Source organism: Lampetra fluviatilis, unplaced genomic scaffold (assembly GCF_964198595.1).
Source record: "Lampetra fluviatilis unplaced genomic scaffold, kcLamFluv1.1 SCAFFOLD_831, whole genome shotgun sequence".
Taxonomy (NCBI): domain Eukaryota; kingdom Metazoa; phylum Chordata; class Hyperoartia; order Petromyzontiformes; family Petromyzontidae; genus Lampetra; species Lampetra fluviatilis.
Genome location: NW_027620488.1, coordinates 22501 through 36785, shown reverse-complemented (window position 1 = coordinate 36785; position 14285 = coordinate 22501). Strand labels below are relative to the sequence as shown.

The following is a 14285-nucleotide window of genomic DNA, read 5'->3' as shown; positions in this document are numbered from 1 at the left end:
ACCCACCCACCCACTCACCCACCCACCAACCCACCCACCCACTCACCCACCCACCCACCCACCCACCCACCCACTCACCCACCCACTCACCCACCCACTCACCCACTCACCCACCCACCCACTCACCCACCCACCACCCACCCACCCACTCACCCACTCACCCACCCACCCACTCACCCACCCACCACCCACCCACCCACTCACCCACCCACCCACCCACCCACTCACCCACCCACCCACTCACCCACCCACTCACCCACCCACCCACTCACCCACCCACCCACTCACCCACCCACCACCCACCCACCCACTCACCCACCCACTCACCCACCCACCCACTCACCCACCCACCCACTCACCCACCCACTCACCCACCCACCCACTCACCCACCCACCCACTCACCCACCCACTCACCCACCCACCCACTCACCCACCCACCCACCCACTCACCCACCCACTCACCCACCCACCCACTCACCCACCCACCCACTCACCCACCCACCACCCACCCACCCACTCACCCACTCACCCACTCATCCACCCACCCACTCACCCACCCACTCACTCACTCACCCACCCACCCACCCACCCTTCCGATTGCTCTTGCACATGTACTTCGTGGTGACTGTCCGTGCGTCCAAGCGACCACGATTTACCGACGGGGATACCCACCCCCCCCCTCCCGCCCCGCCCCTCCCCGCCCCGCCCCGCCCCGCCCCGCCAAACTCACCGCAAACGGCACTTCGGGATTGTTGCACACGAGGCACGGCTCACTTTCCAGGTAGTGTCCGTGGAAGTCGACCAGGGCGGCGAGCGCCGTGTAGATACTGGACGTGGGGTGCCGGGCGAGGGACACGTTCTGCGCCCGCAGGACTCCCACGGCAAGCCGCGTGTAGTCCCGCAGGCGGCCCTCGGAGGCGCGGGGGCCCCGCAGAGAGAAGTAGCCCAGCAGGTCGACGAACTGGGCCCCCTTGCGCCCGTAGGAGGGCAGCTGGGGCCACAGAGACCACATGAGGTCCAGCAGGGACTCCTGCTGGGAGCGCGTTGAGTTGCTGTGGGGGGTGGGAGGTGGGGAGGGTGGGGAGGTGGGGGAAGGGGTGGGGGGGTGGGGGGTGGAGAGGTGGGGGTGGGGAGGGAGAGGTGAGAGGGGTGGTGAGGTGGGGGGGGAGAGGGGGAGGGGTGGGGAGGGGGGGGAGGGGGGGGGGGGAGAGGGGGAGAGGTGGGGGAGGTGGGGGGGGAGGGTGGAGGGAGAGGTGGGGGGAGAGAGGTAAGGGGAGAGGTGGGGGGGAAGAGGGGGAGGAAGAGGTGGGGGAGAGAGGTGGGGGGGAAGGTGGGGGGGAGGTGGGGGGGAGAAAGAGGTGAGTGGTGGCACAGCGGTTGACCCCCCACCCACCCCACTCACCCACTCACCCACCCACCCACCCACCCACCCACCCACCCACCCACCCACCCACCCAGCCACCCACCCACCCACTCCACCCACCCACCCACCCACCCACCACACCCCCACCCACTCACCCACCCACCCACCACCCACCACACCCACCACCCACCCACCCACTACACACCCACCCACCCACCCACCCACTCACCCACCCACCCACCACCCCACTCACCCACCCACCCACCCACCACCCCACCCACTCCACCCACTCACCCCACCCCACCCACCCACCCACTCACCCACCCAACCCATTTACTCACCCAGCCACTCACCCACCCACCCACTCACCCACTCACCGACTCACCCACCCAGCCAGCCACCTATCATTTACTCACCCACCTACTCACTCACCCACCCACCCACCTACTCACCCACCCACCTACTCACCCACCCCACCTACTCACCCACCCACCCACCCACCCACTCACCCACCAACCCCCCCCCCACCCACCCACCCACCCACCCACCCACACACTCACCCACCCACCCACCCACTCACTCACTCACCCACCCACCCACCCACCCACCCACCCACCCACCTACCCACACACTCACCCACCCACTCACCCCCCACCCAACCACCCACCCACCCCCCCACCCACTCACCCCACCCAACCCACCCAACCCACCCACCCACTCAACCCACCCATCTCACCCACTCACCCAACCCATTTATCACCCCCCCCCAACCACCCACCCACCCCCCCACCCACCCACCACCCCCCCCACCCACCACCCACCCACCACCCACCCACCCCACCCCCCCCACACCCACCCCACCACCCACCGGTAGATGTGCAGCACCAGCGCGTGTGCCTGCCAGCGCACGGCCGTGGCGTTCGACTCCAACAGGAAGCTGCGGACGAACCGCCCCAGCGTCTCGCGGTCGGCCAGCGCGTTCACCTGGGCCGCTAGCAGCGCGCTCAGACGCTCCTCTTCGCTCGGGGTCGCTACGCCGCCTGACGACGACGACGACGACGACGAGGCTGCCCCCCCCGCCCCCCCCCCCCGACGATGACGATGCCGACGAAGCCGCGGTGACGTCGGCGGGATCTGCGGGAGGAGAGGCGCAGGAGCAGGCGCGCACGCAGGCACGTGCCGCGGCACACACACACGCACCCAGCGGGGACAGGAGACTGAACGTAAGCTCTGGGGTGGGTGGCGGGGGGTGGTGGTGGGTGGTGGTGGGGGGGGGTGGGGGGGGGGGTGGGGTGGTGGGTGGGGGGGTGGTGGTGGGTGGTGGGGTAGTGAGGTAGTGGGGTGGGTGGTGGTGGGGTGGGGGGGTGGTGGGGTGTTGGTTGGTGGGGTGGGTGGTGGGGGGGGGAGGTGGGGGGGTGGATGGGGGGAGGGTAAAATGAGTGGTTGGGTGAGTGGATCAGTGAATTGGTGGGTGGGATGAGTGGGTGGGTGGATGAGTGGGTGGGTAAGTGGATCAGTGAGTGAGTGGGTGGGATGGTGGGGTGGGTGGGAGAGTGAGTGGGTGGGTGATTCGGTTGGTGGATGAGGGAGTAAGTGGGTGGGTGGATGAGGGAGTGAGTGGGTGGGTGGGTGGGTGAATCCGTGGGTGGATGAGTGAGTGGGTGAGTGGATGAGTGAGTGGGTGGATGAGTGTGTGGGTGGATGAGTGGGTGGGTGAGTGAATGTGTGGGTGGAAGAGTGAGTGGGTGGAAGAGTGAGTGGGTGGGTGAGTGAATGTGTGGGTGAATCGGTGGGTGGATCGGTGGGTGGATGAGTTAGTGGGGTGGTGAATGAGCGAATGTGTGGGCGAGTGGGTGGATGAGCGAGTGTATGAGTGAGTGGGTGAATGGATGAGTGAGTGGGTGGGTGAGTGAATGTGTGGGTGAGTAAATGGGTGGATGAGCGAGTGGGTGGGTGGGTGGATGAGTGAGTGGATGAGTGAGTGGGTAGGGGAGGCAATCATTGGCAAAATAAAATCAACGAAAATCAGACACTCCGTACGAATGAATTGGGTGGTGAGGAATGCACGCACACACACACACACGCACAGTCACGCACAGACGCGCGCACACACGCACGCACACACGGTCCATGAAACTGATGTAGGACGGCCATTATGAACCCCTCCCCCACCCCCACCACTGACAGACACAGCCGGGCTGGGCTGTACGCAGCAGGCAGAGAGACAAACACACACAACGCGTGGACACACACGCACACACACAGGCGTGTACACGCGCGCACACAGGCGTGTACACACGCGCACACAGGCGTGTACACACGCGCACACACAGAGGCGTGTACACACACAGAGGCGTGTACACACACAGAGGCGTGTACACACACAGAGGCGTGTACACACACAGAGGCGTGTACACACACGCACACACAGGCGTGTACACACGCACACACAGGCGTGTACACACGCACACACAGGCGTGTACACACGCGCACACACACGTGTACATACACGTGCGCACACAAACACACATCAACACACACAGACGTGTATACACGTGCACACAGGCATGTACACACACAGGCGTGTACACACACACAGACGTGTACACACACACAGACGTGTACACGCACACACACACAGACGTGAACACACACACACAGATGTGTACACACACACGTGTACACGCATACACGTGCACACGACACACGCACACACACATCAACACACACAGACGTGTACACGCACACATACGTGTACACACACACAGACATGTACACACGACACACGCGCGCGCGCACACGCACGCACACACACATCAACACACACAGACGTGTACACACACACACATGTACACACACACACGTGCACACACACACACACACCCCATTCCTCACCATCTTTCTCCTCCCTGCGCTCCCTCCTTGCTCCGGGACCTCGGGCACCAGCCGCTCCACCTTGCTGCTGCTGCTGCTGAGCGGGAGGAGGTGGTGGAGGCGGTGGAGGTGGTGGAGGTGGTGGAGGTGGAGGAGGTGGAGCGGAGCGTCCACCCACGCTCCCAGATCCTCCACCACCTCCGCACAGCGCGCTGGTGAGGAGCTGCAGCAGCACCGGCGAGACGCCCGGGTCCAACAGGAAACTCGCTTGGAACAGGAAGAAGAGCACAGCTGATCGTGCGGGGGACAGAGGGGGGGGGTGAGGGGGGGGTGAGGGGGGGGGGTGAGAGGGAGGGGTTAGGAGGCGGGTGTGCGAAGGGTGAGAGGCGTGGGTGAGTGGGTGGGTGGGTTGGTGAGTGAGTGGGTGTGCGAGTAGTGGCTGGGTGTGCGGGTGGGTGAGTGGGTGGTTGTGTGGGTGGGTGTGCGGTGTGAGTGGGTGGATGAGTGGCTGGATGGGTGAGTGGCTGGATGGGTGAGTGAGTGAGTGGCTGGATGGGTGAGTGGGTAGGTGTGCGGGTGGGTGAGTGGCTGGATGGGTGAGTGAGTGGGTGAGTGAGTGAGTGGGTGTGCGGGTGGGTGAGTGGCTGGATGGGTGAGTGGGTGGGTGAGTGGATGGTTGTGTGGGTGGGTGAGTGGGTGGGTGGGTGGGTGGGTGAGTGAGTGGGTGGGTGGGTGGGTGAGTGGGTGGGTGAGTGGATGGTTGTGTGGGTGGGTGAGTGGATGGGTGGGTGAGTGAGTGGGTGGGTGGGTGAGTGAGTGAGTGAGTGAGTGGGTGAGTGAGTGGATGGGTGGGTGAGTGAGTGGGTGGGTGTGCGGGTGGGTGAGTGGCTGGATGGGTGTGCGCGTGGGTGAGTGGATGGTGGGTGAGTGAGTGGGTGGGTGAATGGCTGGATGGGTGAGTGAGTGGGTGAGTGGGTGGGTGTGCGGGTGGGTGAGTGGCTGGATGGATGGGTGAGTGGATGGTTGTGCGGGTGGGTGAGTGGATGGGTGGGTGAGTGAGTGGCTGGATGGGTGAGTGAGTGGCTGGATAGGTGAGTGGGTAGGTGTGCGGGTGGGTGAGTGGCTGAATGGGTGAGTGAGTGAGTGGGTGGGTGAGTGGGTGGATGGGTGTGCGGGTGGGTGAGTGGCTGGATGGGTGAGTGGGTGGTTGTGCGAGTTTTTGGATGAGTGGATGAGTGAGTGGTGGCTGAGTGAGTGGGTGGGTGAGTGGGTGGATGGCTGGATGGGTGGGCATGTGAGTGGCTGGATGGGCGAGTGGCTGGATGGGTGAGTGGGTGGTTGTGCGAGTGGTTTAATGGCTGGATGAGTGAGTGGTGGCTGGGTAAGTGGGTGGATGAGTGAGTGAGTGGGTGGATTAGTGGGTGGATTAGTGGGTGGATGAGTGGGTGGATGAGTGAGTGAGTGGGTGGGTGGGTGGTTGTGCGAGTGGTTTAATGGGTGGATGAGTGAGTGGTGGCTGGGTGAGTGGGTGGATGAGTGAGTGAGTGAGTGGGTGGATTAGTGGGTGGATTAGTGGGTGGATGAGTGGGTGGATGAGTGGTTGGATGGGTGAGTGGGTGGTTGTGCGAGTGGTTTAATGGGTGGATGAGTGAGTGGTGCTGGTGGGTGGGTGGGTGGTGAGTGGGTGGATGATGAGTGAGTGGAGTGGGTGAGTGAGTGGGTGAGGTGGGTGTGAGTGGGTGGTGTGCGAGTGGTTATGGGTGATGAGTGAGTGGGCTAGGTGAGTAAGTGGATGAGTGGGTGAGTGACTGGGTCGGTGGTTGTGTGGCACAGCCATCTCAGCCACTATGAACCCCCTCAGACAGACCAGGCCGCTGTGAACCCCCTGGACAGACCAGGCCACTACGAACCCCGCCCCCCTCCCCACTTACTGTCCTCCTTCAAGCAGAACTTCTGCCAGTTGACGGTGCGCTGAGTGGCCACCTCCGCACAGGCCTTCAAGTGCTCCATCTGGGGGGAGGGGGGGGTACAGTGGGGGGGTAGAGAGAAAGAGGGGGGGGGGGGTACGTCAGCCAGCGCCTACCAATGTCGGCACGGTGGTGATGGTGGTGGTGACGGTGGTGGTGGGGGTGGTGAGGTGGTGGGGTGGTGGGGTGGTGGTGGTGACGGTGGTGGTGGTGGTGACGGTGGTGGTGACGGTGGCCGGTGGTGGTGACGGTGGCGGTGGTGACAGTGGCGGTGGTGGTGACGGTGGTGGTGAGGTGGTGGGGTGGTGGTGACGGTGGTGGGGGTGACGGTGGTGGTTACGTTGGTGGTTGTGACGGTGGTGGTGGTGGTGACGGTGGTGGTGGTGGTGATGGTGGTGACGGTGGTGGTGACGGTGGTGGTGGTGACGGTGGTGGTGGTGACGGTGGTGGTGACGGTGGTGGTGGTTGTGACGGTGGTGGTGGTGACGGTGGTGGTGGTGGTGACGGTGGTGGTGGTGGTGGTGGTGGTGACGGTGGTGGTGGTGACGGTGGTGGTGACGGTGGCGGTGGTGGTGGTGGTGGCGAGGGCGGTGGTGGTGACGGTGGTGGTGGTGGTGGCGAGGGCGAACGTGGTGCTGGCCACCCACCCCCTCGTGTGCCGTGCCAGCCTTCATAGGTGCTACTCGCTAACATCATCATTACCATCTCCACCCACCCACCTCCCACCCACCCACACTCACCCTCCTCCCACCCACCCCACTCACCACCCAACATCCACCCCACTCTTACCCCACCTACCTACCCACACTCACACCCACCCACCCACACACCTCACTCACCACCCAACAAACACTCAATACACACCCACCTACCCACCCCACACACCCACACCCCACCCACACTCACCCACCCACCTTACTCACCACCCAACAAACACACCCACCCACCCACCCACCCCACTCACTACCCAACACCCACCCAACACTCACCCCACCTACCTACCCACACTCACCCACACCCACCCACCCCAGTCATCACCCAACAAACACACCCACCCAACCACACACCCACCCACCCCACACCCACCCACCCAACCACACACCCACCTATCCACCCCACTCACTCACCACCCAACAAACCCACCCACACACCCACACACACCCACACACACCCACCCATCCATCCCCCACCCACCCAACAAACACCCCCACCCCACCCACCCAACACCCCACATACACCCAACCACACTCACCCACCCACCCACTCACCACCCAACAAACACACCCACCCACCCATCCACCCCACACCCACCCAACCACCCCACACCCACCCACACTCACCCACCCACCCACCTTACTCACCACCCAACAATCACACCCACCCACCCACCCAACCACACACCCACCCACCCCACTCACCACCCACACACCCACCCACCCCACACTCACTCACCCACCCACACACCCACCCCACTCACCACCCAACAAACACACCCACCCACCCATCCACCCTACATCCACCCACACTCACCCACCCACCCACCCCACTCACCACCCAACAAACACACCCACCCACCCCACCCCACACCCACCCCACCCCCACCCCACCCACACCCCCCACCCACCCTCACACCCACCCATCCACCCACCAACCAAACACCCCACCCACACACCACCCCCCACCCACCCACCCACCCACACACCACACACACCACACACACCCACCCACCCACCCACACACCACACACACAACTCACCAGCCCCACCAGCGTGTCGTACTGCAGCGTGGGCCCTCCACCACCACCACCACCACCGGGCACGCCCTGCCCTACGAGGGTAGCGGCGCTCGCCAGCGCGATGGGGGCACCACCGCCCCGCGCCAGCAGGCCCTGCTCCTCCAGCAGACGGTGCACGGAGCGCATGTGCGATTCTAGCGCGTGAAGGTCGCGCAGCTGGCGGTAGCGCTCCTTCGAGCCGCAGATGAACAGGAGCAGCTTGCGCACTTGGCGGCGCACAAACGGAGTCTGCTGCTGCGTCATCAGGTACTGGGGGTGGTGGTGGTGGGGGTGGTGGGGGGGGAGAACGGAGTGAGAGGTTATTGGTTATTCATTGATGGGTTGGGTGAGTCTGTGTGGTGAGTTTGTGTGGTGGGTATCTGTGTGGTGGGTCTGTGTGGTGAGTCTGTGTGGTGAGTCTGTGTGGTGGGTCTGTGGGTCTGTGTGGTGGATCTGTGGGTCTGTGTGGGTCTCTGTGTGGTGAGCCTGTGGGTCTCTGTGTGGTGAGTCTGCGGGTCTCTGTGTGGTGAGCCTGTGGGTCTGTGTGGCGAGTCTGTGGGTCTCTGTGTGGGTCTCTGTGTGGTGAGTCTGTGGGTCTCTGTGTGGTGAGCCTGTGGGTGTCTCTGTGTGGTGAGTCTGTGGGTCTCTGTGTGGTGAGCCTGTGGGTCTCTGTGTGGTGAGTCTGTGGGTCTCTGTGTGGTGAGTCTGCGGGTCTCTGTGTGGTGAGCCTGTGGGTCTGTGTGGGTCTCTGTGTGGGTCTCTGTGTGGTGAGTCTGTGGGTCTCTGTGTGGTGAGCCTGTGGGTCTCTGTGTGGTGAGCCTGTGGGTCTCTGTGTGGTGAGTTTGTGTGATGAGTCCGTGGGTCTGTGTGGTGAATTTGCGGGTGTCTCTGCTTTGTCATCAAAATATACAGCAGCAGCAGCAGCAGGCATTGTCAGGAGTCGGGATTGAACCCACGACCTCCTGTGTACCAGGCGAGGTAGTCAACATCTCATCAGGGTCGGGATCGAACCCACGACCTCCTGCATACCGGGCGAGGTAGTCAACATCTCATCAGGGTCGGGATCGAACCCACGACCTCCTGTACACCAGGCGAGGTAGTCAACATCTCTTCAGGGTCACAGATCGAACCCACGACCTCCTGCGTACCAGGCGAGGTAGTCAACATCTCATCAGGGTCGGGATCAAACCCACGACCTCCTGCGTACCAGGCGAGGTCGTCAACATCTCATCAAGATGGGGATCGAACCCACGACCTCCTGTAGCCCACGCGAGATAGTCAACATCTCATCAAGATCGGGATCGAACCCACGACCTCCTGTAGCCCACGCGAGGTAGTCAACATCTCATCAAGATGGGGATCGAACCCACGACCTCCTGCGTACCAGGCGAGGTAGTCAACATCTCATCAAGATCGGGATCGAACCCACGACCTCCTGTAGCCCACGCGAGGTAGTCAACATCTCATCAAGATGGGGATCGAACCCACGACCTCCTGTAAACCAGGCGAGGTCGTCAACATCCCACCCACAGCCACCGTGACGTGCCCCACACCTCGCAAAGGTAGTAGAACCAGGCGTGGTCGAACGCCGGCTGCGGCAGGGAGGGGTCTGCGTCGGCGGTCTTCTTCATCTGGTACGGCAGCCGCAGCACCATCTCTGTGAGCAGCTGTGGGTAGGCCTCAAACACATCCGCAGCGTGGCCCTGCAGGCAAATCACACGCGGACACACGCAGAGACACACGCAGAGATATACACACAGACAGAGATATACACACACACACGCAGACACACAGAGATATACACGCAGAGTTATACACACAGAGATACACACACACACGCAGACACACGCAGAGATATACACGCAGAGATATACACACAGACACACACGCAGAGATATATATACACACACACACAGAGACACAGACAGAGACACACAAGACGCACGCAGAGATATACACACAGAGATATACACACAGACAGAGATATACACACGACACAGAGACACACACGCAAAGATATACACACACACGCAGACACACAAGACACACGCAGAGATATACACACGACACAGAGACACACACGCAAAGATATACACACACACGCAGACACACAAGACACACGCAGAGATATACACACGACACAGAGACACACGCAGAGATACACACGCACGCAGAGATATACACACAGAAGACAGAAACAGAGACACACACAGAGATAGACACACACACACAAGACACAGACACAGAGACACACACAGAGATACACACACACACAAGACACAGACACAGAGACACACGCAGAGATACACACACACACAAGACACAGACACAGAGACACACGCAGAGATACACACACACACAAGACAGAAACACAGAGACACACGCAGAGATACACACACACACAAGACAGAAACACAGAGACACACGCAGAGATATATATACACACACACACAGAGACACAGACAGAGACACACAAGACGCACGCAGAGATATACACACAGACAGAGATATACACACGACACAGAGACACACACGCAAAGATATACACACAGAGATATACACACAGAGATATACACACACACGCAGACACACAAGACACAGACAGAGACACACACAGAGATATACACACACACACAAGACACAGACATAGAGACACACACAGAGATATACACACACACGCAGACACACAAGACACAGACATAGAGACACACACAGAGACACACACACACACAAGACACAGACACACACACAGAGATATACACACACACACAAGACAGAAACACAGAGACACACGCAGAGATACACACACACACAAGACAGAGACACAGAGAGACACGCAGAGATACACACACACACAAGACAGAGACACAGAGACACACGCAGAGATACACACACACACACACAAGACAGAAACACAAAGACACACACACACAAGACAGAAACACAGAGACACACGCAGAGATACACACACACACACAAGACAGAGACACAGAGACACACGCAGAGATACACACACACACAAGACAGAGACACAGAGACACACGCAGAGATACACACACACACAAGACAGAAACACAGAGACACACGCAGAGATACACACACACACAAGACAGAAACACAGAGACACACGCAGAGATACACACACACACAAGACAGAAACACAGAGACACACGCAGAGATACACACACACACACAAGACAGAGACACAAAGACACACGCAGAGATACACACACACACACAAGACAGAAACACAGAGACACACGCAGAGATACCCACACACACACAAGACAGAAACACAGAGACACACGCAGAGATACACACACACACAAGACAGAAACACAGAGACACACGCAGAGATACACACACACACAAGACAGAAACAAAGAGACACATGCAGAGATACACACACACACACAAGACAGAGACACAGAGACACACGCAGAGATACACACACACACAAGACAGAAACAAAGAGACACATGCAGAGATACACACACACACAAGACAGAGACACAGAGACACACGCAGAGATACACACACACACAAGACAGAGACACAGAGACACATGCAGAGATACACACACACACAAGACAGAGACACAGAGACACATGCAGAGATACACACACACACACAAGACAGAGACACACACACAAGACACAGAGACACACGGAGAGATATATACACACACGCAGACACACAAGACACACGCAGAGATATACACACACAGAGACACACACACAAGACACAGACATAGAGACACACAAAGAAATATACACACACACACAAGACAGAAACACAGAGACACACGCAGAGATATACACACACACAAGACAGAGAGACAGAGACACACACAGAGAGACACACACACACAAGACAGAGACACACATATATAGTTAAAGAGATGGACACGTGATCATTATTCTACTCACATTGGAGGAATCTGAGAAGCGATGAAGCTCTTTTTTGTATTCCCCACCCAACTCAACTTGCTCGCCCGACGCCGCTCACCCTGCTACTCACCCCGCCACTCACCCCACTCACCCCACTTACCCCGCCACTCACCCCCCACTCACTCCACCCCCCCCCCCACTCACCCCCCACTCCCACCCACTCACCCCCCCCGCCGCTCACCCCGCCACCACTCAACCCCCACTCTCCCCACTCACCCCCCACTCACCCGCCACTCGCCCCCCCACTCTAACCACTCACCCCCCACTCACCCCACTCACCCCCCCACTCTCCCCACTCACCCCACTCTCCCCACTCACCCCCCCCCACTCACCCCACTCACCCCACTCTCCCCACTCACCCGCCACTCACCCCACTCTCCCCACTCTCCCCACTCACCCCACTCTCCCGCCACTCACCCAACTCACCCAACTCTCCCCACTCTCCCCACTCACCCCACTCACCCAACTCACCCAACTCTCCCCACTCACCCAACTCTCCCCACTCTCCCCACTCACCCCACCACTCACCCCACTCTCCCCACTCTCCCCACTCTCCCGCCACTCTCCCCACTCTCCCGCCACTCTCCCGCCACTCACCCGCCACTCACCCCACTCTCCCCACTCACCCCACTCACCCCACTCACCCCACTCTCCCGCCACTCACCCAACTCACCCAACTCTCCCCACTCACCCCACTCACCCCACCACTCACCCCACTCTCCCCACTCTCCCCACTCTCCCGCCACTCTCCCCACTCACCCCACTCTCCCGCCACTCTCCCGCCACTCACCCGCCACTCACCCCACTCACCCCACTCACCCCACTCACCCCACTCTCCCGCCTCACCCAACTCTCCCCACTCACCCCACCACTCACCCCCCCACTCACCCCACCACTCACCCCCCCACTCACCCGCACGTATTGCCTCAAGAAAAAGGGGCTCATGTCCGGCGGGGGAGCTGTGGCGTGAGGTCGCAGCAGCTGAGCAGTCGCCCCTCCCCCCCCTCCTCCGCCCCCCCCCACGACCGCCGGGCCCCCCACGGATGACGAGGAGGAGGACGAAGCGCCGGCGACGGAGTCGTCATCCGGCTGCAGCCCGCGCCAAAAGTCGAGCAGCGAGCGCAGCACGAGCAGGCAGTGATCCACCGCTCCGGAGGCGAGGAGGGCGCTCGCTGTCGCGCTCGAGGTCAGGGACGACGCCGCGCACGGCGGGGACGGGGGCTGGGGGGGCTGGGCGGGGGGGGGGGGGGGCGAGGGGGGGGCGAGGCGGTGGGGAGGGGCGGGGGGTGAGCGGTGGTTTGTCGATGGGAGAGAAACGGAGCGCGGATTCGTCGGTTGTGAGGCTGTGGGTCTCTGTGTGGCGAGTCTGTGTGTGGTGAGTCTGTGGGTCTCTGCGTGAGGTGAGTCTGTGGGTGTCTGTGTGTGGTGAGGCTGTGGGTCTCTGTGTGGTGAGTCTGTGGGTGTCTGTGTGTGGTGAGGCTGTGGGTCTGTGTGTGTGGTGAGTCTGTGGGTCTCTGTGAGGTGAGTCTGTGGGTGTCTGTGTGTGGTGAGGCTGTGGGTCTCTGTGTGGTGAGTCTGTGGGTCTCTGTGTGGTGAGTCTGTGGGTCTGTGTGTGTGGAGTCTGTGGGTGTCTCTGTGTGGGTCTGTGTGGTGAGTCTGTGGGTCTCTCTGTGGTGAGTCTGTGGGTGTCTGTGTGGTGAGTCTGTGGGTTTCTGTGTGGTGAGTCTGTGGGTCTCTGTGAGTCTGTGGGTCTGTGGGTCTGTGTGTGGTGAGTCTGTGGGTCTCTGTGTTGTGAGTCTGTGGGTGTCTCTGTGTGGTGAGTCTGTGGGTCTCTGTGTGGTGAGTCTGTGGGTCTCTGCGTGGTGAGTCTGTGGGTATCTGTGTGATGAGTCTGTGGGTCTCTGTGTGGTGAGTCTGTGGGTCTCTGTGTGGTGAGTGTGTGGGTCTCTGTGTGGTGAGTCTGTGGGTCTCTGTGGGTCTCTGTGCGAGTCTGTGGGTCTCTGTGTGGTGAGTCTGTGGGTCTCTGTGTGGGTCTCTGTGTGTGGTGAGTCTGTGGGTTTCTGCGTGTGGTGAGTCTGTGGGTCTCTGTGTGGGTCTCTGTGTGTGGTGAATCTGTGTGTCTGTGTGTGGTGAGTCTGGGTGTCTGTGTGGTGAGGCTGTGGGTCTCTGTGTGTGGTGAGTCTGTGTGGTTCTCTGTGTGGGTCTCTGTGTGGTGAGTCTGTGGGTCTCTGTGTGGTGAATCTGTGGGTCTCTGTGTGGTGAGTCTGTGGGTCTGTGTGTGTGGAGTCTGTGGGTGTCTCTGTGTGGGTCTGTGTGGTGAGTCTGTGGGTCTCTCTGTGGTGAGTCTGTGGGTGTC

At 60.8% G+C, this 14285-nt stretch overlaps 1 protein-coding gene across 2 annotated transcripts in view; it reads right to left on the bottom strand.

The window, feature by feature from the left end:
• Positions 1-736: 736 nt before the first annotated feature.
• The window catches only part of LOC144953973 (E3 ubiquitin-protein ligase UBR4-like), a 34697-nt gene continuing 21148 nt past the window's right edge, over positions 737-14285 (bottom strand). Inside the window, exons 15-21 of one of the 2 annotated variants that reach the window (XM_078884566.1) lie at positions 12842-13159; positions 9533-9682; positions 7962-8249; positions 6170-6248; positions 4260-4529; positions 2233-2594; positions 737-1053 (exon numbers count right to left, since the gene is read on the bottom strand). In XM_078884566.1, the coding sequence (XP_078740692.1) occupies positions 772-1053; positions 2233-2594; positions 4260-4529; positions 6170-6248; positions 7962-8249; positions 9533-9682; positions 12842-13159 (1749 nt within the window). In that variant the 3' untranslated portion in view covers positions 737-771. The remainder of the gene's footprint in view (positions 1054-2232; positions 2595-4259; positions 4530-6169; positions 6249-7961; positions 8250-9532; positions 9683-12841; positions 13160-14285) is intronic. The other variant, XM_078884567.1, reaches the window with a different exon arrangement.